This window comes from Mesoplodon bidens (genome assembly GCF_964165515.1).
Source record: "Mesoplodon bidens genome assembly, chromosome: X".
NCBI classification, from domain to species: domain Eukaryota; kingdom Metazoa; phylum Chordata; class Mammalia; order Artiodactyla; family Ziphiidae; genus Mesoplodon; species Mesoplodon bidens.
In genome coordinates this window covers 114,643,372-114,670,592 of record NC_138163.1, presented here as the reverse complement: position 1 = coordinate 114,670,592, position 27,221 = coordinate 114,643,372, and the positions used below count along the sequence as shown (strand labels likewise).

The following is a 27,221-nucleotide window of genomic DNA, read 5'->3' as shown; positions in this document are numbered from 1 at the left end:
AAAATGGGTTGACACACATTTCAGGACTTCTCTGATGAGGTGTCAAAATATTTTGATTCAACAGACATATAAAATTATGAGGATAAAAATAGCAAGAGATTGTTTTTGTTTTTCAATTCTCTTGATCTTGGTAAGAAAGATTTCTAAACATAGATACCCAAAATGATGCCAAGAGGTGGAAAAGAGCAACTTTTTTAGGCTACTGGTGGATATTTTAATAAGTTTATCTTCTTTTAATAGGTCAAGTCACCCAGGGTCCAGTGATGGATGTAAAGGGTCTATGATACACTGGTTAGTCTTCCTTATTGCCTCAGGGAAAAATAAAAAGCCTTTATCATTAAGAAAAAAATGACTGATAGAGTTCTATATTTAGAACTTATGGTATAATTTTGAATTTGTCAATCGACTAAGAATCCCAAACAACTCATAATCCTCATGAACTCTTCACCCAACACTCAATATTCATTTTCACTGTAGTGAACTTATCATGAGTAATAAAAGTATTCAAAGCTTTGCTTTACAGTTGTTGATAAGGGGGCTCAGCTTGGAGGGAAAATCTTATCTGAGTTTCTACACTTTCTTACTGTATTACTTAAGATAATGATAACTGTTCTAATGCAGGGGAAAAAAACAATTCCCTGGAGCTTAATATAATAGAAGTTTATTTTTGGATCACATGAAACGAAGCCCATTAGGGGCAGGGATTGTTGGTAGAGTGCTCTGTTCCAGGCAGTCATTTAGGGACCCAGGAACATAGAGTCTCTGTCACATTGAACACATGGCTTCCAAATTCACCTTGGGTGTTGAAATCCTGGATGGATATTAGAGAAACAAGTGAGTTTTTTAGGGAGGAGGAATAGAATGAATAGGTCAGGCCTAAACGTTTCATTGAGCACTTCTGCCCATTTTCCATTGGCCAGAACTCAGTCATATGGCTCCACTTAACTACAAGGGAAGCTGGTAATGTTATTTGGCTGTCTGCCTAGAAGGAAAGGTATACAAAGTTGGTGAATGGCTCACCAGTCTCTGCCACAGTCATGTTTTATTTGTTTGTTTGTTGTTTGTTTGTCTCCATAAAGATAATTAACAATTCTGCATAAAGTTTGAAGATTCTTCCCTGCACCATATATCACACATATGTGCAATAAATGGGCTTTTAAGGTCATTTCTCATTTTGATAGTAATATGTCTAAAGGATGGAAACTTCAGCCACAGTTTATGAAATTTATGAGTTTTATCACTGTGTTGAGCTCCTTGAAAAAATCAAAGGGTGAATTATTTGAGATGGTTTCTGTTGTGAAAGACACAACAGCTGAGGAATTTGGGGTAAAAAACAGCTCCAATGAAGGCTACCATACTTCACCTCTATCTTTTATGATGTGACCCTTTCAGTGTACATATCTTTCTGGTTACTTTTCCAGTCAATTTCATGCTCACTAAAAAATGTGTACCTTGTTGAAAAATTTCTCAGCAACTATTTTCCATCAAAAAATTCTTCACAGGTCTTCATAGGAATCATCATTCTAAATATTGAAAATCAAAGACTTTATTAAACACTAAATCATCTAGAGATTTAGTACAGCCCTTTTTGTAGGCTGTAATAAATCTATAAGATAAATAATAGAAGCAATCTGAATCTAGTAACCAATTGTTCTACAATGTTTTTGAGTACTTTAAAAGATGTCCCTTGTTAGTATTGGTAAATAAAGGCACATTTTTTTTCAGCTTGGCTACCTCCTTTTGGCTCAAAACAGACTCTAGCATCTTTACGATCCAAGTTTTCAACTAAATTTTCTCTTATAAGGAATTCACCTTCCAAAATGATAGTTCCAAGATGATTTTTTTTTTTTTTTTTTTGGCCATACCGTGTGGCTTGTGGGATTTTTCCCTGACCAGGGATCGAACCTGGGCCCTCGGCAGTGAGAGCATGGAGTACTAACCACTGGACCACCAGGGAATTCCCAAGATGAATTTTTACTTGCTTTTTTTTTAAATAGCCAAAATTCTCTTTTCAAATTGTAAAAAAAAAAAAAATAGCTCATTGTTTTTTTTAAATATGCATGATTAATTTTAAAATGCCAATGAAGAGTGATGGTTTCGTGGAACATAGCTTCATGTTTTTTTTATGTGCCAGATGCTAAAATGTAGGCTCATTTACATCACCAAATTAAAAATCATATTTGAAATAAGAAACTAAGTACAGCATATACAGTTTAGATTCACTGCTGTTTATTACTGACTGGAATAGTTTGGGTATGAAATTTCATGTCTGTCACAACCTTTCATCATTTCAGGTTGTTCTTTCTCATTTATCATGTGTATGTTCACCAGTTTCAAATTTACACTTCAAACTTTGTATTTTTATCCATGACCCATTTCAAATATGTTACACTTCACTGTAAAGATATCTATTCAAAGAGGTTGAGTGCAGCCCTTTTTATAATAATAAGTACCAAAACTAACATAAAAATGTTCATGAATATGGATTGGTGAAATAAGCTATGATCCACATATTAGAATACCCTGTAGCTGTTGGAATGACAAAATAGGGCTACTTGTACTGGTATAATGTAACTTGTACTTTGTAAAGGATATATGTGTATGTGTTCATATACATACATGTGTGTATACTACACATGCATGTTCATATTTATATAAATTTACATGTACATATGCATATGTTTGTATATGCATAATATTAGTTAAGAAACATACAGAAAAAACTGTTTTAGTGGTGACCTCTGGAAGAGTGAAGCCAAAGGATGAAATGTGGGTAGGAACTCTTTACTCTTTATTATCTTATGCCTTTCTTTTTTTCTTTTTTTACAAACGTGCAAAGTAATCTCTTTAAAGATGAATAGTCTTTTCAAACAAGAAGAAGTAAACAACACAAATTTTCACATTTTATACAAAAATTCACTCAAAATAGATCATAAGTCCAAATGTAAAGTATAAACATTTTAGAGAAAAAAACTAAATGAAATTTTTGGAAATTTTGGCCCTGTAAAAAGTTCTTGGGCATGACATCAAATGCATGATCCATAAAAGAAAAACATCAGCCAATTGGGATTTATCAAATTTTAAAAGTTTTGTTCTGCAATAATACTGTTAAGAGAATTGAAAAGAGAAGCTACTGACAGAGAAAATATTGGACACCCCAAATATCACAAAGAACATGTATCTACAACATATAAAGGACTCTCAAAACTCCACACTAGAAAAATAAGCACAATGAATAATGTTCAGCAACACTAGTCATTAAGGAAATGCAAATTAAGAACGTGATGATGTACCACTACCTATTAAATTTAATACCTATGTAAAAAGCTAAAATGTAAAATACTGTCAGTGCAAAATGCTGGTGAGAATGGAGAGAAACTGGATCCCTCATGCGCTAATGGTGTAAAATGGTACATCCCTCTGGAAATTAGATGGTAATCTTATACCTTTCTTAACTATTTGAATTTTTTTACCATGGCCATCTGCTTTGGCATGTCATTTATTCCATGTATGTGTGTGTATACATATATACATACATATGGAATACATGCATATACATGTACATATCATTTATATATATATATATATGTACACACACAACCTTGTAGCACCTATCACTAGAGAAGTTTTAATATAACCAAGGAATAAGAATATTAAAGATGGAGGAAAACTTCGAAGTCCAAATTACTTTGTAGTGTTTAAATTCTGCTTTTTTTTCCTATTCTACCACTGTCTATTCCATTTATCAACTAAATTTATTCCCACCTGAGAATTGAGGGAAGCAGCTTCTCTAATCAATGGGAAACTTGTAACTGGGGAGCAAAGCCATAACTTTAAATCAGCTGGCATCCATTGAAACTAAATACCAGAAATAGCAATGGTTACAAAAGAGCCCCAGCCCACTCCCCCTCATGCAGTGGGGCTGCAGTGATTGGGGTGCAAAGAGTGAAGAACTTTTTGGGACTTCCCTGGTGGTGCAGTGGTTAAGAATCTGCCTGCCAGTGCAGGGGACACAGGTTCACGCCCTGGTCCGGGAAGATCCCACATGCCATGGAGCAGCTAAGCCCATGCGCCACGAACTACTGAGCCTGCGTGACACAACTACTGAAGCCCGCGCCTAGAGCCTGTGCTCTGCAACCAGAGAAGCCACTGCAATAAGAAGCCCATGCACCACAATGAAGAGTAGACCCCGCTCGCTGCAACTAGACAAAGCCCACGCACAGCAACAAAGACCCAACACAGCCAAAAATAAATTAAATTTTTTAAAAATAAATAAATTTTTTTTAAAAAGAGTGAAGAACTTTTTGAATAAGGCAATGCTTACTCTGGAATAAGACGATGCTAACCGAAAACCTGATGTACTACTTCCATCAAATTCATTCTGCCCCAGGAAAAAGATGATGATTTGATCCTAATTATGCTAACAACATTTCAATAGCCTCCAGAGAAAATGCCTGTTTTCCAAAATACAGATCATTAAATTATATTTTACTATTTAGCAACTCCTACCACTGAGAAATCAAAGCTTATTTATCCCAACTTCACCTGGTTTTAGCCATCCCACGACTCCAGTCCATATTTTTCTCATAAATTCTGCCCACCCTTTAGAGCCAGACCTACCTGCTAGTCTTGGAGGGTCTCCTGGGACACAATTTCTAGGCCTACGGGTGTTCAAACCTTCATGATTACTCTGATCCACTCGAGATAGCTCAGGTTCCAGCTGGGGCTCGGCATTGCACTCACTCAGAAGGCTCCATCCATTGCCTCTAGTATCCCAGATTTGTTTATTTCTGTCACAGCAGATAAAACCCAGAGGTTCCAAAATGTGCTGTGCACCTGAGTCATCAGGAAAGCTTATTAAATAAATAGTTCATTGATTTCTGGGCTACAGTGATACACAGCCAGGTTTGAAATCCCTTCTCTCCGTTCATTGTTCCTGAGTCCTGTGTACTGGAGCAATACCAGGGCTGCCTTAGTGCTAGCCTCCTCCTCTTGACAAAGAGATTCCTACATTCCATCGTGTGTAACCACCCTTTTTATGCATAAGCTGCCTTCTGTTTCTTTAACTCCCAGTTTCTTTTTTATGAACTATTCAAATCAACTCATTAAAAATATTATAAAAGATGCCAACACCAGTAGAATAACAGTCAAGCATTTGCTTTAGGCCAGATTTCCCTCTGTTCCTTTGCTCACTGAGGAAGGTCTAAGTTTCCAGACTCTTTCTTGATTCAGGATAAGAGTCCTACTTTCCCAAATAGCCATGAGCAGGGACTGAGGGGTTGTCACCATTAGTATCCACTGAAAGGCTTTTTACTCCAAACTAAACTTTAGTCCTCACAAGCTCTGAGGTTCAGCATTCTATCAATCTCCTCTAAGAAGTCTCATTTAGCTGGATGTGTTGGTGATGTCATTGATGGACATTGTTACATTCATGTAGATTTGAAGAAGGGGGCTTCTGTTCCCTAAGACCTACCCAAAAGATTATTATACACACTGTTAGGAATGAATAGGAGGCCCAGGTTAAAATAAAAATATTCACTTAAGAGCTCTGAGTTTGATGGTTTGATTTATAATGTGAGTTGCAACACCTATGAAAATCTTCCTCAGTTATCTTACAGTTTACATAGGAGAATATGATTTTTTTTAAGTAGAGAAAAATCTGGTGAGTCCAATACCAGTATAATGTATCTTAAGAGATTTTACCCCGTAGCCAATGAAGATTTGGAAAGTTTTTCATTAATTGTGGGTGACTGTTAATACCATTTCAAGGAGTTTGCTAGACATAGAAAGCCTTTGTTTTTGGTTTTTTAAATAAATTTATGTATTTATTATTTATTTTTATTCTTGGCTGCATTGGGTCTCCGTTGCTGCACACGGGCTTTCTCTAGTTGTGGTGAGCGGGAGCTACTCTTCGTTGTGGTGCCCGGGCTTCTCATTGCAGTGGCTTCTCTTGTTGTGGAGCACGGGCTCTAGGTGCGCGGGCTTCAGTAGTTGTGGCACAGGGGCTCAGTAGTTGTGGCTCACGGGCTCTAGAGCGCAGGCTCAGTAGTTGAGGGGCACGGACTTAGTTGCTCCACGGCATGTGGGACCTTCCCGGACCAGGGCTCGAACCCATGTCGCCTGCCCTGGCAGGTGGATTCTTAACCACTGTGCCACCAGGGAAACCCAAGAATGCCTTTATTAAGTAATTTTACACATACCTCATACACTTAGAGATTTGAAACATAATGTAGGGAGAGAGTCCATCAGGCAGAGTTATGAGTTTTTGCACTCATCTAACTATAGTTGCTCATAAGTTCTGAATGTGTTAAATATAATATTGTGGCTTTGATTACATATCACATTTTCTTTTCTCACTCAAATGTGGTTTAACATGGTTGTGTAGATTTGGCTTCTAATTTACCTGCCTTAGACTCTCACTTAAGTATACAATTACTTTTTCAGTATTGAGAAGAATATGTTACTGTAAGTAGTTCCTGAAAATAGGACAGCATTTTATAGTTCTCTGGACTTGAAGGTTTTTTGTTTATTTGTTATCTTGTTTGCTTATTTGTTTGTGAGTGAACATAAAGTGAATCCTCATAGGACAAGGAAAAGTATCTTGTGTTTCCTTATGGATTTAACCTCTGAAACTTTTACACTATCACTAATGATATCCCAGGAGTCCTTGGAGCTAAAGTAAGAGGGTGTACAGTTCATAAAATTTTATTTAGATGCAACCCTTGCTTGCATATAAGTTTACAATCTGGTAAAGAGACAAGGGTATAAAAAAGATGTAATGAAGTTGAAGAAATGTATTGAATTTAGACCATATCCGGAGGATACAGCAAGGGCTTGTATGGCCACTTGGGCAGATGATGTGGGAAAATGGTAGAAATACGTGAGAAAGTTTTTCTGGATGGGCTGGATCAAGTCTAAGTTCTAAAAGACAGCCATAGGGCTTCCCTGGTGGCTCACCAACAAAAGCCCTTGTAGGCAGGAATGAAGAAAACGCAAAATAGTAAGTTCACTGAATGTTCATTTACATTTTAAATAATAAACATCATTCATGAGCTATCATTATGTCCTACATTAGCCATGTTTTATAAGCTTATAAAACCTCCTGAAGAATATTTCATTAACTTTGAAAGCCACATAAACCTAAGGATTATGGTTTATATTTTTTAAAAGATAAGAAAAGCAAGCTTTATGAATATCCAGATTATCTCTTAAGACCCTGAGTGTTAGGAAACTTAGGGGGAGGGTGTTCCATTAAAATGCAGACATAGCAAAGTGTAATTGGAATTGGACCTTTTATTTTAGTGCAGCCAGTTCATTTAAAAAGCAACAAAACAAAACACCCTTTTTAAGTCACAAGGTACTATGTGTGCTTTAGAACAGGTGCTATTGGGACTTCCCTGGTGGTCCAGTGGTTAAGACTCCATGCTTCTACTGCCGTGCAGCACAGCCAGAACAAACAAACAAAGAAACAAACAAAAATAGAACAGGTGCTATTGACTGTATTACCCCTAAGTAAATTCCGTCTAGTTTTCCTCCAGCTAAAGCTAAATCCTTTCTTAAAAGGAGACTCATTCTTTTTTTTTTTTTTTTTTTTTTTTTTTTGCGGTAGGCGGGCCTCTCACTGTTGTGGCCTCTCCCCCTGCAGAGCACAGGCTCCGGACGCGCAGGCCCAGCAGCCATGGCTCACGGGCCCAGCCGCTCCGCGGCACGTGGGATCCTCCCAGACCGGGGCACGAACCCGCGTCCCCTGCATCGGCAGGCGGACTCTCAACCACTGCGCCACCAGGGAAGCCCCCGAGACTCATTCTTAATGTCATATTTTCCTTCTCAAAGAGAGCATTTGTAGTTTTCTGTTTCCGCATTTTGTATATAGGTATTGTGGGAAATTATTAGAGGATTAGCAAGAGGTAAATGTGGTTCTTGTCTACATCACTAAGTAGATCAAATTAGTTGGTATAGTGTCATGAATTTTATCCTGCCGCACTGCAACCTGGGAGACGATGAAAAAAATACTTTCTAGAGGTGCTGGTTGGATAACAAAGGTACCCCAAAATACAATGTCTTCAGTAAATTAGATGTGTATTTCTGTCATCAAATAGACAAGTACAGAGAAGTCCAGACTGGCGGACGATTCTGTTTCATTATGTCATTCAGGGACCCAGGTCCCTTACATCTTATTGCTCTACTATTTTGTCTTCATATGTATGACAGAAACAAGTTCACTGACACATCTGCTTTCCAGCCTACAGGAAAGGGAAAAAGAAAGTCCAGGGATGAGGCGTCATCATAAAGGAGATGAATGGGAAATTGTAGACATTGCTTCTTCACGCATCCCATTGGCCTGCTGTCTGTCATTTGGCCGTATCTACCTGCAAAGGAAGCTAGGAAGCTAGGAAACATAGTCTGTAGCTAGGTAGCCATGTGCCCAACTAAAAAAAGGATAATAGACACTGGGAGGCATTTATTGGTCTTTCCCTCAATGGGTATCAGCCAGGGTTTGGAGATGACACATTAAGCACAAAAAAGATGAAGCCGTTATCAGGACAGTCAACTCAGGAGCATGGCAACCTAAATGTAACACTTACACTTGATAAGCTGTTGTGAACATTTCAGTACCCTTTACCACCTCCACTAATATCCCTTCCTTTCCTCCTCCTTTCATTTTTCTTTCCCTCTCATTCCTCCTTTTCATATTCCTATTTTTCATCTCCCTCTGTTACTTTCTTGCTTCAATTGCTTTTGATACTGAGTTCTAAAGAATTTGCTGATCACTGGCCACAGATAAATGCTTTCTCTATGTATGTTAATGGCTGATTTAAATATACTTGGAGGCTGAAAATGGAATAATTTGCTTTAAAAATGTGAGACTCCAGAAGGATGAGAAAGCACCTTGAGAGTTAAAAGAATGAGGGATTTAGTACAGTGGCTGTGTAATTAATGGAGCAAAAATAAAGGAGATGTCTTATCAAGATGCAATCACAGAGGGCTTCCCTGGTGGTGCAGTGGTTAAGAATCCGCCTGCCAATGCAGGGGACACGGGTTTGAGCCCTGGTCCGGGAAGATCCCACATGCCGTGGAGCAGCTAAGCCCGTGCACCACAACTACTGAGCTTGCGCTCTAGAGCCTGCAAGCCACAACTATTGGCCCCGCATGCCACACCTACTGAAGCCCATACACCTAGAGCCCGTGCTCTGCAACAAGAGAAGCCACCACAACAAGAAGCCCGCGCACCGCAACGAAGAGTAGCCCCCACTCGCCGCAACTAGAGAAAGCCCGCGTGTAGCAATGAAGACCCAACGCAGCCAAAATATTTTTTAAAAAGATGCAATCACAGAAATTTGAGATTAGTAAGTCCTCTGCAACAAAAACCTAAAAATGTGTGCATTACCAAAAAAAAGTCTACTTGTGGATGACTCAAAACAGTTTTAGAAATGAATAAAATTATAAGCAGTTCTGATGTCTTTGGCAGAAAGCAAACCACAAGTCTCTTTTTCCATCCTCATTTTCAGCTGATGGGCAAAAGTGGCCCTACTTCCCTGTACATTTAAAAATGGCTAGGATGGTGAATTTTATGTGTATTTTAACTCAATAAAAAATATCCCCCCAAATCGTCCTACTTCCTCTCCATCATCACCAAAAGTTTCTGAATAGCATTTCTAAGCAAATCCATTCCCTGGCAGTTAAACGTTTTCCACTGAGCAGTTATCAGTTTCCTACTTTTAGCTAATACCCATTTTCTCAACACTCAGGTGCAACATCACACCTCCCAGGGGTGAGGTCATCAGGTGGCACCAGATGTTTAGTGATTCCTGATGAGTCCCCCTCTTCAGCCTGGTGTCCATTAATTGTTCTAGATGCTTTCAGGGAGGAAGAAATTATCTTCTACCCTTCTAGGTTCTTCTGGCTGGTCTAAGAATTAAATTGACATGAGTCGGATTAACAGGAGAAAATCAAACAAAAGTATAATGACATGTATACACGAGAGAGACCCAAGAAAACTGAGTAACTCGCCAAAATGGACAAAACCCTCACCTTAAATACCATCTTCAGCTAAAGACAAAAGAGGATGTTGGGGATAGTGGTTTGGGACTTGAAAGGGGAGGAAGGCAGTTCATTTGGAGTTGGAAAAGCAAAGGTTTTGTAAACAAATGGTTTCTGGGCCAGGCAGAGACAATGGGACACAGAGTGGACTCTGATCTTTAGGTTCTGCCTAAAATCTCCCCCACCACACATAGCCCATATTCTTTGCAGATAGCTCTGGTGATAGCTCTATTCCAGGAACAGGACCTCTATCTAAATTCTTTTAGGCAGTTAGGGGGATAGTCAGAGTTTCTTGTTGAGCCTTTTGGGCCTTGATTGTTTTCAGCTCGGAATAATTCACATGCCAAAAAGACATTTTGGGATGGCAAGTTTTGCTCCCCTATACTGCCAGAAACTTTTGGATCATGCATCTAGAAGGCAACCATCAAGAGCTACCAGAGCTAACATTTGAGTCCTTACAAGAATCTTTGAACTATCTAAAAACAATGCAGTAACGATATTCCTATTTTGTACACGCTTTCCTTTCAAATGCATGAGATTTCCTCTCCATTCTGGAGGGGCTGTGCCACTGCCTTCCTTCCTCTAATAAGAGTAGGAAATATACCCAATAATTCATTCAGATTCCAGTATGCAGCCCTCAGGTTCCTGAAGGGCATAATTCGGCCTAACTTGATACATGAACTACAAGTCATCACTTATAGAAAAGTTTAAGTCCCATCATAATAGTAACACTAGTAATAGTAATAATTGGTAACAATTTGAGAGCCCTCACTCACCATGGGTACTGTGGATGTACATTAACTCATTTAACTCCAGGTTATTTGTGGTTACTTAAATCCCCTTGCAATCTGCTAGCCAGGCAAATAAGTTGTTTTGTTCTTAAAATCTACAGAAATATGCTGTAAGATAGTACAAAATACATTTTCATAAGGAAATCTGACACTACAGCTGAATTATGGTTAGCAAATTTTAAAGTGCATGTCTTGTTTTTCTGTGATTTTGTTCCCTTGAAATTTGAGCAGACGTTGTTACATCCTGCAGGAATAACAACCTCAACTATGAGCTTAATATAACCTATCTCTTCCATTTCTTTCCTTTCTTTTGGGATCCTTAGAGAAATCTCTGATTTTGAAAGAACTCTGTGTGGTTAGTTACTGGCAACTATTACGTGCCATAGGTCCTAATACTTATTTGGGTAAAATGTCTTGAGCAAGTTGCAAGGGAAGAGAGAGAGAGAGAGAGAGAGAGAGAGAGAGAGAGAGAGAGAGAGTGTGTGTGTGTGTGTGTGTGTGTGTGTGTGAGAGAGAGAGAGAGAGAGACAGAGAGACAGACTGAGACACAGAGAGACACACAGAGAGAGACTGAGAGACACAGAGAGAGATTCTTCATTTCAGAATAAAGTCTTCTGGAAGAGGAGCCATTCAGTATAACTACTGACAAAAGAGAAATATGTTTTGTAAACCACTTTACTTTTATCTTAAATGGAGAGTCTTTGGCAAAACATTTATCTTTACCATGACCGTAGGGTAATTTTAATACCCATGATTAATGGTGCAAATGAAATTAAAACCCCCTACTATTCAACATCTTGTTTAAGAACGAAATGCTCACTATTTCCTAATTCCAACTAGTAAGATCTCTGGATGCTGATGCTTTTTAATTAGGGAAGAAATTTCCTTTTAATTGAAAAACAAAACTTTTTTTTTCAATAAGTTAGAGAGTGTCCTCTAGTGGAGAATCTCTGCTCTCAGCAGATTTAGAAATGGCCAAGTGATACCTAATTAGAAGAAGGTTACACTAAATAGCAAGTGTCCCTACTGCCGATTGGAATCTGCTGGTTGAAGAGAAAATGCATTATTTTTCCTCTGAGTCCCTCTCACGTTGTGGCCTACTTGAAAGCCTGCCGTATGACAAGCATTGTTCTCATTTTAGATAACAAATGATTTTTTATGATCAATTTTAGAGTGCTTCCTTCGGAACTTGGTAAGATTGAGCTGACAGTGCGCCTTTCGGCCAAAAAGGCAGCAGAAGCATTTAGTGCAATTTACTGAAGCTTTTACAGATATCAACTTGAGACAGCAAGAATACCATTATCTTCAGGACTCCAGCCCTGGCTGACTGATATATTTGATGTGTGTGGCTCCCCAGGCCATAGCTTAAATTTTTCTGTTATTATTTGAAGGAGAACAAAGAAACAAAATTGAGGGGGAAATTAATGTGACTCTTTTCTATAACCTGTGGAATACTAATGCTAATTTCCTGTATTTCTGGTTATGTATAGTAAATAGTATTAAGGTTATCACTTGGGTATCAGAGGTCACACTAGAGGAGTTTTTTTTCAATATATAAATGGAAGAGGATAAGGGAGAGCTTTGGTGCTTGACTCTCTAAATCACATGCTAGGCTTGCCTTATCAGAAATTGCATGTTACAGCAAATTAGAGAGCAAAAGATAGAAAAGATGGATAGTTTCTCTTGATAACAAGTTAAATAGTTTGGACTTAAATAGAGTAAAGATAAAATTATATTGCTGATTCTTCTATTGGAAAAAAAGAAAGAGGAATAAGGAGAGTGTTCTTAAATCCTTCAGTAGTCGAACACATGTCAGAGACATAACGTGTATGTATGAATATCATGTGTGGCTTATTTGAATGGTAATAATAAGCAGTAAGGCTAGCACTGTATTTCTGTTAACAGATAATGTTCAGAAAAATGTATCATCACGACTTTCATACAGATATTAAAATGAACACATGTTAAAAGAATTTTTGCTCATATGATATGAAGGGAACAGGCAGATGTTATGACCAATTCAAAGGTAAAGTCAAAATAGTATATTAAACAGAAGAAAGGAATGCTGAGATAAATTCCAAGTAGAGACAAAATTGATTTTTCCCTGGGGTGAGGAGCAAGCAAGGCTAGGGGAGCAGATAGGGAATTAAGTCAAATGGCTACCAGACATGAGAGAATTTACATATCAGTTACCTACAAAGAGTTACAAAGCGTTGAAAAATAGCTCAAAGACAGGGAATAGTTACAAAGGGTTGAAAAATAGCTCAAAGACAGGGAAAGGGCTAAAATCTGATAACTCAGAATGGTGTGCAATAGAAAAATGAGTAGTTTTCCACAGAAACACAAATGTTTTTCCTACATTCCTTTGGAAACCTAGTATATTTCTATAACTTAGATTGGCTCATCAGTGACCCAGTTGTACAGTCTACTTCTTGTCTATGCCAGCTACCTCTCTAACCACCACTGTCATTATTAGGAACCCTCTTTCCTAGACTCCCTGTCCTTGCTTCCTACTTAAAAGCCCTGACGGAATGTTTTTTCAATCTTGTTGCTTTTCTCGGCCCCAACTCCAATTTAAACAGAGTTCAAGGTAAAAAGAAATTGTTCCAGACAGTTAACTGTAACCACTTGCATGAAAATCACCTGGGAGTGCTTGTTAAAAATGAAAATCCCTGGAACCCTATACACTTGCTGAGTCAACATCTGGTTTTGGGAGAGTGGGAGTAAGTTTTTTTGACAGTAAGTTCGAGACTTACTGGCTTCAGTAAAGAAAAAAATATAACATCTGAAGCCATATTCATCTAAACTAAATGATATTGTAGAACATATGAGTGTATAAAATAAACTCTGGCCTGAAAGTTAGTGGAAATTTGCTAGAAGAAACAAGGTTAGTGGTAGCATGAGGAGTTGCAATACTAATAACCTTTCCTCTAGTTGCTATCAAAATCTGGCTATGGGGACTTCCCTGGCAGTCCAGTGGTTAGGACTCCGTGCTTCCACTGCAGGGGACACGGGTTCCATCCCTGGTCAGGGAACTAAGATCCTGTATGCCGCATGGTGCAGCCAAAAACAAAAATCTGGCTGCGATTATTTTAAAGTCGAATATCTGGAATAATCTATTAATGATTTTTCTAGGCACTGTGCTGTATCCTTTTATTGTTTTTCCTTTGTAATTGAAAGCATACTCAGATACACATTAGACAACAAACACAATAAGGAAAAATTCGTGATCATTCACTGTTGTCTTAATTTTCTTTGTATTATTTTCTGTTCTACTGAAGCTTTTCTAATTGTATATTTAAATCTGTCAGTCATGAACTTTCTTGTTATTTCTAGGCTCTAATTCTAAGAAAAGATTTTTTTTCCTCTGCAGATTTATAAAATAATATATTTTCTCCTAGATAGTATATACATTTTATAATAATATTTAACTCTTTAATAAATCCCAATTTTTTTTCTTGTATTATGTGAAATTAATTTTTGCTTCCAGGTCATAATTCAGTTCTGATAACACATTGCCTGGAGTTAAGTCTGGTACAATTTCTGAGCATTTATGTCATTTTTCTTTAAAAGCATAAGCCTTCAATAGTTTATTCACTTCCTATAAATTCTCAACTAAAATTATAAATACATCACAGGGCCTATAACACAACAGTGGGGAAGTAAGCATTTTAGGTATGATATTGATAATTACACTCTGTGGTCTAATAAAAACCCTTTTATCTTGATAGTGTTTTTATAATTTTGAACAACACTGGTTATTAATAAAATAATTATATGTAATAATAAATTTTTGGTTTAATATTAATAGTAAGAACCACAAAAATACTACTTCACATTCACTAGAATGGCTATAATCAAAAAGACAGGTAACAAATGCTGGCAAGCATGTGGAGAAATTAAAACTCTCACACATTCCTGGTGAGAATGTAAAACGGTACAGCCACTTTGGAGTACAGTTTGGCAATTCCTCAAACATTTAAACATAGAATTATAACGCAGCAGTTCCATTCCTAGATATATAACCAAGAGAAATGAAAGCATATGTCCACACAAAAATTTGTACAAGAGTGTTCAAAGCAGCTTTATTCATGATAGTCAAAGAGTGGAAACAACCCAAATGTCCATCAATTGATGAATGGATACACAAAATGTGGTATATCCATACAATGAAATATTATTTAGCCATAAAGAGGAATGAAGTATTGATACACACTCTGACATGGATGAACCTTGAAAACATTAAGCTAATCAAAAGAAGGCAGAAACAAAAAGCCACATACTGTATGGTTTCATTTATATGAGATATCCGGAATAGGCAAGTCCATAGAGACAGAAAGTAGAAGTAGGTGAGTGGTTGCCAAGGCCCAGGGGTTTGGGAGGAGCTGACTAGTGACTGCTAATTGGTTCAGGATTTCTTTCTGGGGTGATGAAAGTCTCATATAGATGACTGTGCTGCTGGTTGCACAGTTCTGCGAATATACTGAAAACCATTGAATTGTACATTTTAAGTGGGTGAATTGAGGATATGTGAAATATACCTCAAAAGAGGTATTAAAAATATGCATGCAATATCTTTGAAAAACAACTTTATAGAAAGTGGTGTGCTGGTAAATGTTTAACAGTTGGTTCTCCCAGTGTCATTCTGAGAATTACACCACCATATAGGTGGTTGATATTTTCATTTATATTGGAAAATAAGAGTGAAACATGGGAGATGTATGTCAGAACTTCATTTGTTCATTAGTGATGTAAGCAAATCCTTTGATGAATTAGATGGTAATTTTTGGATGCCAGAGGAATTTGTTTATGTTTGCAGTATTACCAATGTAACAGCTATAGACATGACACTTCGAAGTTTAATCTGCATTATTAACATTTTCTCCATATTGTCTTAAGTACAGACAATCAGCAAAACAGTAAATCATAGCCTGATTTGTAGCATTTGGCAATTCGTGGGGTAAATACTCTCGCCATGGCTGATTGCTGGCTACCAACATAATCTCACTTAATGTGCATTTGGGAAGAGATGTGCAATAATACACTATTATAAGGTATTTCTGCCATACCAATACCATAGAAGAAGAATATGGAAAAATAACTAGGAGGGTTAGAGTTTGGGGTATCTTTTACCTTAGTTTTTAACATAGTATATTTAATTAATACGTTTCTATAATTTAATTTTTAATAATGACTGTGTTTAACAACCTTCTTAAAGAATTTCTGAAAAATGTAATAGCTGATTCTTAACAGGCTGGTGTGAGCCAGCTCCGACCCACAAGATAATTAACACCTGAACGTTGAAGACTAGTTTACAAGATAGACTTGGCCTGTTGAGATAGGCTGGAGACATGTAACCTTTAATTAATGAAGCTTTGAAAAAAGGAATCAAGGAAAAATGCAAGTACAAGAGATATTAAGCAGGTTATTAATTAATTTGAAATTATTTATTGAGTTGCTAATATATTCAACACACTGTAATGGGTCCTAGTAATATACAAAGGTAGTTACAGATGTAATTTCTGCCTTTGGGGAGTGAATATCCTAGTTGCTGGACTAGACATGCAAACAAACCAACTATTGTGAGGAATATATTATGATAAAGTACAGATATGTCCCAAGAGCTAGAGGGGAGAAAAGACGGAGTGACTGACTATTCCTAGAAAAGCCAAGTCAGTCTTTTGAAGAGGTGCTATTTGAGTTGGGACTTAATGGATGAGGAGTAGTTTACTAGGTGGAAATGAGGAGAATTTAAAGCGAAGAATATAACATTAAAAAGCATGAGAATGTGAAATAGATCATGGATGGACTACTCATAAAACTCAGATGCTAAAATCCTGTTATGTAACTGGCATGTCCTGCTTCATCAGCCTGAGTTACAAACACAGTCATATTATTTTTATTTTCCTAATTCCTGTTTCCTAATTGCCTAATTAACTTTCTAACCAAAATTTGCTAATTATATTTTCCTAATTTTCCTAGTTGTGCTTATGAATCTCCATCTATCCTTCTTGAGTGGAAGTGCATCATCTCTCCCTAGGCCCCACCCTGCCCCATGATATTCTATCCACTCCTGTTTGTTTGTTTGTTTGTTTGTTTGTTTGTTTGTTTGTTTTTTGCGGTACGCAAGCCTCTCACTGTCGTGGCCTCTCCCGTTGTGGAGCACAGGCTCCGGACGCGCAGGCTCAGTGGCCATGGCTCACGGGCCCAGCCGCTCCGCGGCACATAGGATCCTCCTGGACCAGGGAACGAACCCGTGTCCCCTGCATTGGCAGGCGGACTCTCAACCACTGCGCCACCAGGGAAGCCTGGTTTTTATTCAGCCTGAGGGAAAGGGATGATAGTTGTTTATTTCTGCTTTCAAACACAGGTAATACACACTTGGGGTCCGAGGTCACAGCTCCTAACAGCATACTCATGTGATTAGCCACCATTTCCCAAATGAAAAGTACTAGATGGACTCAGCTTTCCTCCCCAACACTTAGGCAGTCGGAGAGTCTCAGGTGAGCCTGACATCCATCACCTGGCCTTCTCTCAGGAATGATTCCGCTGGGCTCCTAGGAACAGAGCTATGCATAAGAACAGGAGTGGTACCTTTTGTTCAGCCACATGAATAGGTATCATCAAGAGAAACAATTCAGAAATCTCTTCACAGAATAGATCTCTACTCAAGTTGACTTTCTATCCTGATTATTTTGAGAAGCAGCTGGCAACTCAATCTGTCTGTCTCTCTCCCCTACACACACACAGTGATGCAGGTAAATTATAAAAATAAAAAAATAGGGGGCTTCCCTGGTGGTGCAGTGGTTGAGAGTCTGCCTGCCAATGCAGGGGACATGGGTTCAAGCCCTGGTCTGGGAAGATCCCACATGCCGCGGAGCGGCTAGCCCCGTGAGCCACAATTACTGAGCCTGCGCGTCTGGAGCCTGTGCTCCGCAACAGGAGAGGCCGCGATAATGAGAGGCCCGCGCACCGTGATGAGGAGTGGCCCCCACTTGCCGCAACTAGAGAAAGCCCTCGCACAGAAACGAAGACCCAACACAGCCATAAATAAGTAAATAAAATTAAAAAAAAATAAAAATAAAAATAAAAAAAAAATAAAAAAATATACATTTGTACCTTATCAGACTTCCTTGTAATCTCTGCTTTGAGAGGCTTCCTATTATCACAGTGATCTGTAGTCACTGCTGTTAGCTGTGTTTTGTCCTTTTAAGAAATTACGTGGAAATAATCCTATTTTTGCAGTGACTGCTCCTTATATGGCCCCAAAGTATTGTAGAATTTGCAGTCCTTCTTGATTCTCTCTGATCCAATCCCAGTTTTGCAAATACAGTAAGAGTGATTTCTTTAGACTGCAGGTGTGCTTATGTCAGGCTCCTACTGGAAACCTTTCCCCACCTTAGCATTGCCCTTAAACGGAAGTTCCAAATCTTCAACATGGCCTACATGGAAGATTAAGGCTGCCACTGCTCTGGTATCATCAGTGCTCTGTTCTCCCCCAAATCTTCCTCCCTCCTCTACCTCCCACATACAGTTTAGCTTCAGCCACTGTGAAGTTACTTATTTCCTCCAAAGTTCTCTGGCATTCTCTCACTCATGCTCTATCATCTCTACCTGGAGTGATTTTCTGTGTTTCCCTCCACCTTCTTTTATTCCTTCCATGAATTCCACTCTCTGACCCACAGCCAGCCCAACCCAAGTCCACACAGATTTCCCCTAGGTGCCCCCATAGCACTGCAGATACCCCTAGTACTGGAGGTCAAGGCAAGGTAGGTAGTCAAAAGCCAGGTGTGGCAGCGCAAGGCTAATAGGTGAGAGAAATGAGGAATTAGGTAACGGAAAATCACTTGATCTGGGAAGGTAGAATGGTGACAAGAGAGAAAAATTCAGGTCCCAATGAGGGATTCAGTTGACTTCTCTGCTAAGGAACATCAGGCTGAGTTGCTAATGACATGATCATTATTTATAATCTCCCAAATTTAGTAAAACTGTAATGGAAAATTAGATAATTTCTGGAGATTTCTATTTATGAGTTCTAGTCATTAACTCCTACCTAAAAGCGAAACCGTGATCCCTTAAACACAGATTGTGTGAATTATTGATACGGAAATTTTTAAACTCTGTAATATATGTTGATTCTGTTGGCATGTGATATTAATCATCACACTATGTAGTATTTTGAGATTTACTGTTGAACTTATGACTGCCTTGACACTATAACAGTTGAGTTATGTAAAAGCTAGTGCTCTTATAAAAATGTAAAAGCAAAGAATATTGGATTTAAAATTGTTTTGTAACATTGGATTGACACTTCCCATAGAAATTTGTGGTTTCCAATCAGTAAGATTGACATTCAATTATGCATTGTGTAAGGTAAATATTCTCCAAGGGAGGAGGATTCCATATTAAAATATTTAGAAAATACGTATAAAATTAATAGTGGGAGAGGAACCAAGATGGCGGAGTAGGACGACGTGCTCTCACTCCCTCTTGTGAGAACACCAGGATCACAACTAGCTGCTGGACAATCATCGACAGGAAGACACTGGAACTCACCAAAAAAGATACCCCACATCCAAAGACAAAGGAGAAGCCACAATGAGATGGTAGGAGGGGCACAATCACAGTAAAATCAAATCCCATAACTGGTGGGTGAGTGACTCACAAACTGGAGAACACTTATACCACAGAAGTCCACCCACTGGAGTGAAGGTTCTGAGCCCCACGTCAGGCTTCCCAACCCGGGGGTCCGGCAACGGGAGGAGGAATTCCTAGAGAATCAGACTTTGAAGCCTAGTGGGATTTGATTGCAGGACTTCGACAGGACTGGGGGAAACAGGCACTCCACTCTTGGAGGGCACACACAAAGTAGTGTGCGCATCAGGACCCAGGGGAAGGAGCAGTGACCCCAGGGGAGACAGAAAAAAAACAAACAACCCAATCCAAAAATGGGCAGAAGACCTAAATAGACATTTCTCCAAAGAAGACATAGAGATGGCCAAGAAGCACATGAAAAGCTGCTCAACATCACTAATTATTAGAGAAATGCAAATCAAAACTACAATGAGGTATCACCTCACACCAGTCAGAATGGGCATCATCAGAAAATCTACAAACAACAAATGCTGAAGAGGGTGTGGAGAAAAGGGAGCCCTCTTGCACTGTTGGTGGGAATGTAAACTGATACAGCCACTATAGAGAACAGTATGGAGGTTCCTTAAAAAACTAAAAATGGAATTACCATACGATCCAGTAATCCCACTACTGGGCATATATCCAGAGAAAACCATAATTCAAAAAGACACATGCACCCCAGTGTTCACTGCAGCACTACTTACAATAGCCAGGTCATGGGAGCAACCTAAATGCCCATCGACAGACAAATGGATAAAGAAGAAGTGGTACATATATACAATGGAATATTACTCAGCCATAAAAAGGAACGAAATTGAGTCATTTGTTGAGACGTGGATGGATCTAGAGACTGTCCTACAGAGTGAAGTAAGTCAGAAAGAAAAAAACAAATATCGTACATTAACGCATGTATGTGGAACCTAGAAAAATGGTACAAATGAACCGGTTTGCAGGGCAGAAGTTGAGACACAGATGTAGAGACCAAACATATGGACACTAAGGGGGGAAAGACGCGGGGGCGTGGGGATGGTGGTGTGCTGAATTGGGCGATTGGGATTGACATGTATACACTGATGTGTATAAAATTGATGACTAATAAGAACCTGCTGTATTAAAAAAAAGATGAAAGAAGGATAAATTTTAAAGCAACAAAAAAGATTAATAGTAAAGGAACCTATTTAAAGCTGCATTTTGCCTCTTAAAAGTTTGTAGACATTTTCTGGACTTGACTTATCTGGTCACTAATAACGGTTATTGTATATAGAATCAAAGTCCATAAGGAATCACTTACTTGGAGAACATTCAGACATAAACAAGTATAACATAAAAGGAAAGGCTATATCATGCATCTTAGAAATAATAGAACAGCAAGAACTCAGTTATGAACTTTTCTTACACAGTGGACATAAGTAAAATAATACTATGAATTTTATCCAATAAAAATTTTCTTGTTGTGGAACTTGGAGAATAAAGTTTACATATAGGTTGACCCATACCAGGACCTAGAAAGAATGCATCTGTAACTGCATTGTGCTTTGCTCTAGGTTCATATTGTAGAATCACTTGTAAGCCCAGTTTCACAAGATGTGCACTATTAACTCATAGCTTAGCTGTGAGGCTTCCAGTCTTTAGGAACCTCGTTCTCTTCACCTGAAAGTCAGAGTTGTCAGAGTCCTCTAGAATATTCTCAGGAATTTATGAAATGAAGAAAGTTTCCTTACTTCAGATGCCTATAAAGGTATCCCTGGAGCCTAGTTTTCAGCCCTTCATGGAGTCCTCATCCTTGTGAGTTCCTCTGCTCTAGTCCAAGCTGGAGTAGGTCCCTACAGGTCTCTATCCCACCCCACATTTTCTAGCTCTACTTGGAGACAGCAAGATCTTAAATCTATAATGGGACTGGTATATTTCAGTTCTCTAATGCCACCTGAGGCTTGGGGAAACCAGGTGTTTGCAAAATCACATTACCTGTCCAGAAATACGCCTTATTATTTGCAGGCATTAAATTTGCTTCCACTTTTCAGTCAGGGACCTCCACGTACCTTATTAAGTAATCAACCAATCTATATTTACCATTATAGTGGTCTCTCTTGAGTAGCATATTGGAAGAAACTCATCTCCACAGTAGTGTTACTGATTTTACATCTTATAAACATCCCAAATATTTATTCTCAGGAGTTGTTCATTTGTATTTTAATGCACTTTTTTACCTGAGTGTGTGTTGGTTTCCTTAATTAAAATACTATTCCTCATATAGTACAAATATTTTAATAACATTTTTAGGGGATCCTGCATTTTACAGTTTCATTTCTCTCCCATGAAAAGATTTTGTTCTCTTTCTGTTTCCCACATTCAGGACTGAGAAACATCTTCTACCTGCTTTATAAAATCTTATATTATCAACATTATGTACTGTCTGATATCATGCTTTGAGAAGGGCACATCACCTCCATGGTAGAATTCCCAATAATTCATAACCTCAATTTAATCATGTGGAAAAATCAGGCAAACTTAAATGGAAGAACCTTCTATGAAATAACCGACCAGTGTTCTTCAAAATCTTATAAGTAATTCATTTTCCACTAAATAAGCTGTCAAAAGCCCACATGAATTTGACGAAGATAGAAAACATCTGAAAAATGTGATTTTAGAAAGACGTTTCATTAAAACAATGAAGTGATTAAAATGTTACCTGCCACTTTGCCTAAAATAAGAGCGTACAGACAGTTTTATAACACATTTTCATCACTTCTCTCAACAGGCGATTCAGCTAATCTAACCTGCAGAGCTTTCTTTGGGTACAGTGGAGATGTCAGTCCTTTAATATACTGGATGAAAGGAGAGAAGTTTATTGAAGATCTGGATGAAAATCGAGTTTGGGAAAGTGACATTAGGTAAAGTAATTTTTGTCTTTTAACTTGTACAATCAAGATTAACATTTGTTCTCTTAGTGAATAGAAAGTGAACTAAAAGAAAAGAAGAGGTTTGGGGGAGTGTTTTACTATTATAATAAAAATATTGCAACACTTAGTGGCAAAGAGGCAAAATACTCTTGAGAGAGTGACTATGAAATTGTCAAACAGGAGTGCCATTTGCAAAGAATTTAAGAGAATTAAAAAGGAGTTTTTCACTAAGGAATAAACTGAGTGTGAGACAGAGCAAAATAGCATCAAACATGGAAAATGTCTGAGATCAGATGATACAGCCACTATGGAGAACAGTATGGAGGTTCCTTAAAAAACTAAAAATAGAACTACCATATGACCCAGCGATCCCACTACTGGGCATATACCCTGAGAAAACCATAATTCAAAAAGAGACATGTACCAAAATGCTCATTGCAGCACTATTTACAATAGCCAGGACATGGAAGCAACCTAAGTGTCCATCAACAGATGAATGGATAAAGAAGATGTGGCACATATATACAATGGAATAGTACTCAGCCATAAAAAGAAACGAAACTGAGTTATTTGTAGTGAGGTAGATGGACCTAGAGTCTGTCCTACAGAGTGAAGTAAGTCAGAAAGAGAAAAACAAATACTGTATGCTAACACATATACATGGAATCTAAAAAAAAAAAAAAAAAGGTTCTGAAGAACCTAGGGGCAGGACAGGAATAAAGACGCAGACGTAGAGAATGGACTTGAGGACACGGGGAGTGGGGAGGGTAGGCTGGGACGAAGTGAGAGAGTGGCATGGACATATATACACTACCAAATGTAAAACCGATAGCTAGTGGGAAGCAGCCGCATAGCACAGGGAGATCAGCTTGGTGCTTTGTGACCACCTAGAGGGGTGGTATAGGGAGGGTGGGAGGGAGACGCAAGAGGGAGGGGATATGGGGATATATGTATACGTATAGCTGAATCACTTTGTTGTACAGCAGAAACTAACACACCACTGTAAAGCAATTATACTCCAATAAAGATGTTTAAAAAAACATGGAAAATGTGATATTACGCCTTCGGTTTATAAGAGCTCTTTTTCTTAATTGTTGAGAGAAGATATTAACAGGTTTCTAGGATTCAACCAAACGCAATCTTTCTAACTTCCTTTTATATGTTTTTACATATTTTAGGCATCATGTTGACTATAAAGTACTTGATAGGAATGATAAAGGATACAAAAAATGTCTTTATCACCTTTTTTAGTCTGACTTTAAGGTCTAAACATTAATATAGTGGGAATAATAGTGAATAATCATTAAAATACAATCGATTTTGAGGGCATCATGCTTAAGCCTCTTGCTTCTTTTTTAAAAAAATAATTAATGTATTTGTTCATTTACTTTTAAATATTGAGGTATTCAATTATGACCCAAAGTATGCTTATACACAGATACTTATTTTTAATCATAATGTAAATTGGCAAATATATTAATAAATAAGCTATAAGTGAATCAAAATACTGATCATTTGTAAACATTCTCCCATCCAAAGATTGCTTCTTCTGGGTATATATGAGCATTTTAACCAAATTCTTCTTCTTAAATGTGAGGACTTTTAAAACTTGATCAAAGGTATAAGAGAAAAAGGTTTTCGATAGAAAATAAAAACCTATAGAACTGTCATATAAGATTATTTCTACTGGAATTTTCTTCCTGGCAACAAATACACAAGAATATTGCACTGCAGTTGGGTTCTGAAATGCCCAGATGAGAAATTCTCCAATATGTACTAAAATGTTCCTCTGCCATTTCTCATGTTCCAAACTTCAATATTATCTCATACCCATACACTCTGAAATGCTAAAGTTAAAGAAGGATAATAAACCTCCTAACTTTTCCCCTCTCTCCAGTTGTGAGTGCTCAGGGAATGTTCTAGAAAGGTATTTTTCTTTAATTCTGCATTAGGAAGTATTGTGCAGAGATGAGTTCCCAAGCAGGTGGGAGGGTAGAGGTGGAAACTTTGTGAGCAAGGAAAGGGAGGCTTACTTTGAAGTTTTCCATTTGTTCTAAAAAGATTGCTAAAATCCTTGACACTGAGATTAGTGAGCGTTTACCATTAATTTTAAATGTCAGAATTAAACGCTTCATCAGAACATTTAGTCTACAGTTTTGTAATTTCATGTTTCTTTTAAAATAGGAATTGATTTACACCATTAAAAAAAAAAAAGCCAGGTTAGAGGTTTCAATTGAAATGTCAAAATAGCTCAGAAATTTTCTATTTTTCCTTTTATTTTTTTAAATTAACCTGATAGATAATTAGTCCTCCAGCTGAATACATTAGAATTTCTTATCTCACCCTTACATCATATTTCTTCTTAAAGGGAAAGCAATTTGTAAACTTTTCTTCAAGGTCTCTCTCACCTCTTTATTATCACAGTGTGATTGTCCTGCTAAGAGAGATAATTAACTGCAACTTCATTAGCATCTACAAAGACAAGCTTCCTTATTAGAAGTGAAGAAGAAAAGGGCATGATATAATTTAATTAAGATAGCATTAATCCATGACCAAATTTGAAGCACAGATGATGTAGGTTTTTTCACATCAGATTCAGATTCATCTAAATGTTTTTCTTTTTCATGTATGTGTATGTTTGTGTGGGGTTTTTTGTTTCGTTTTGCTTTATATTTTAGAATCCTCAAGGAGCATCTTGGGGAACAGGAAGTTTCCATCTCATTAATTGTGGACTCTGTAGAAGAAGGTGACTTGGGAAATTACTCCTGTTATGTTGAAAATGGAAATGGACGTCGGCATGCCAGTGTTCTCCTTCACAAACGAGGTGAGTGTAACCTTCTAAGCTTGAGTGGTTGACTTAACCTTTAATGGAAGGGAAATAATTGGGAAGCAAAAAGTTTTTTAATTTTTTTACGTAAATTTATCCCAAATAAAATAATTACATTAGCATTAGGGCCATCAAAACATGTAACACAGCAGATAGGTGACTAGCTCATACACTAGAGTCAAACTTAGATTCCTTGCTCTGTTTTTTTGTTGGTTTGCTTGTTTGTTTTGGCCGTGCCTCATGGTATGCGGGATCTTAGTTCTGGGACCAGGGATCGAACCCACCAGGGATTGAACCCATTCCCCCTGCAGTGGAAGCGGGGAGTCTTAACCACTGGGCCACCAGGGAAGTCCCCCTTGCTCTGTTTTAATACCACCTATATAACCTTAGGAATGATATCTAACTTCCTTAAGCTTCAGTTTCCCGATAATATGGAATGGGGAAAATAATAATATCAACTCTTCAGTGTGTTTTAAGGATGAAAGAAGACAATAAATGTGAAGAGCTTGGCATGGAGCCTGTACACAGGAAGTATTTAGTTAGATGCTACTCTTTATTATTAGAAATAGGCAAACCAATTAAAAATAACCAGGACAGTTTTAAGTCAAAGATTGTGCTCCTTATTGGAAGGTTGTTCCTTGAGTGTAAGAATTATGTCCAATGGATTCCCCGTTGTAGTTCTTTTTGACGTTTTTTTCTGCCTTGGATAAGTTTCACATGTGTAATATCCTCCCATGATTAATAATAATTCACTAGTGAATTATTTGTCAGTTATTATTCATGAATAGCAATTCACTAAATCTGATTCCACGGCAACCCCAACACCTTACACACAGGGATAAAATATATATAAATAGATATTGAATTGTTTGAAATTATAGACGACTGTAAAATTTGAGCCATGCCTTTAAGTTGGTGAAACTTTTCATGTACATCGCAGAGAAAAATATATTTTTTCTACATTATGCTAACTGAAAACTTTCTGGATGTTCTCTTACTCAGCAAATTCACAGTGATTTTAATTTCAAAGCACATGTTTAATCCTAAACTCTTTGAGGTTGGAAAAGAAAGAGGATGCCGAAGACTGTTCCCCTCACTTTAGTGGACAATAGATTCCCTTTGAATAATGTTACTGAAAGCTATTAAAACAGACACTTCTGTTGTCAAGGTGACTATAATATTAAAATACTTTACTTTTGGGGGGATGTTAACAGAGGGAAGAGGTAAGCAGCAGTTAGTAAGCAATATGATTGTTTCTCTAGCTTAACACATATATTCAGTCAATGAAGGGATTTAGAGTAGAAATATTATACATATATAAGGACAGAAATAGCTTCTCACGGTTGGAAGCAATTTAAATGTGTAATTGAACTACTCCATAACATCTTCCTCAGTGATCGGTCAGCTTATACTGGATCACATTCCTGCTCAAGGAAGCCAATTCTATCTTTGGAAAAACCTAACTATTAGAAAGCATTCCTATTTCTCTGTCTGTCTACCCCTTGACCCCACTTTTAATCTCTCTTCCCCAAAATAGCCCTTCAAAAGTTTGAGGACAGTCACCATAATCCTTCTGGGCCTTCATTTCCCTAGATTCAACTTCTTTAGTTCCTTTTATTCATTCTTCTTTTATGTGGATAAAATACTTGCACCATTCTGGTTACTCTCTTGAGCAACATATATTTCTTTTTAGGACAAAGTAGGAGTGACAGTTAAAGTACAGAAGCTGGGTTGTTTCCAAGGAGGATACAACTATTAAAGCTCTCTTCTAACAGCCAGGCACACAGCCAGGAAGGGGCACACAGCCGCATGCTATTTTTAGCATGTGTGGCCTAAGGTTAAGTTGCCCGTATCTACAGAAGCTTCCAGTACTACAAAAATAAATGACTGAGGAATCAAGGAAATTGTTTGAAAAAACTTTTCCAATACTGTCTAATTCCCCAAACATGAAGAAGAAAGTAGTGGACAATGTTAGAGCACTCTTCAATACTTAGATCTTCCACAGTGTTTTCAAATATGTATTTATGC

The 27,221-nt window shown here is 37.8% G+C and overlaps 1 protein-coding gene across 1 annotated transcript in view; it reads left to right on the top strand.

The window, feature by feature from the left end:
• IL1RAPL1 (interleukin 1 receptor accessory protein like 1) overlaps positions 1-27,221 on the top strand; it is a gene marked incomplete at both ends in the record, with an annotated part of 1,089,842 nt that overhangs the window by 1,022,312 nt on the left and 40,309 nt on the right. Inside the window, 2 exons of the mRNA XM_081223323.1 lie at positions 22,225-22,357; positions 25,045-25,190. Of these exons, the coding sequence (XP_081079449.1) occupies positions 22,225-22,357; positions 25,045-25,190 (279 nt within the window). The remainder of the gene's footprint in view (positions 1-22,224; positions 22,358-25,044; positions 25,191-27,221) is intronic.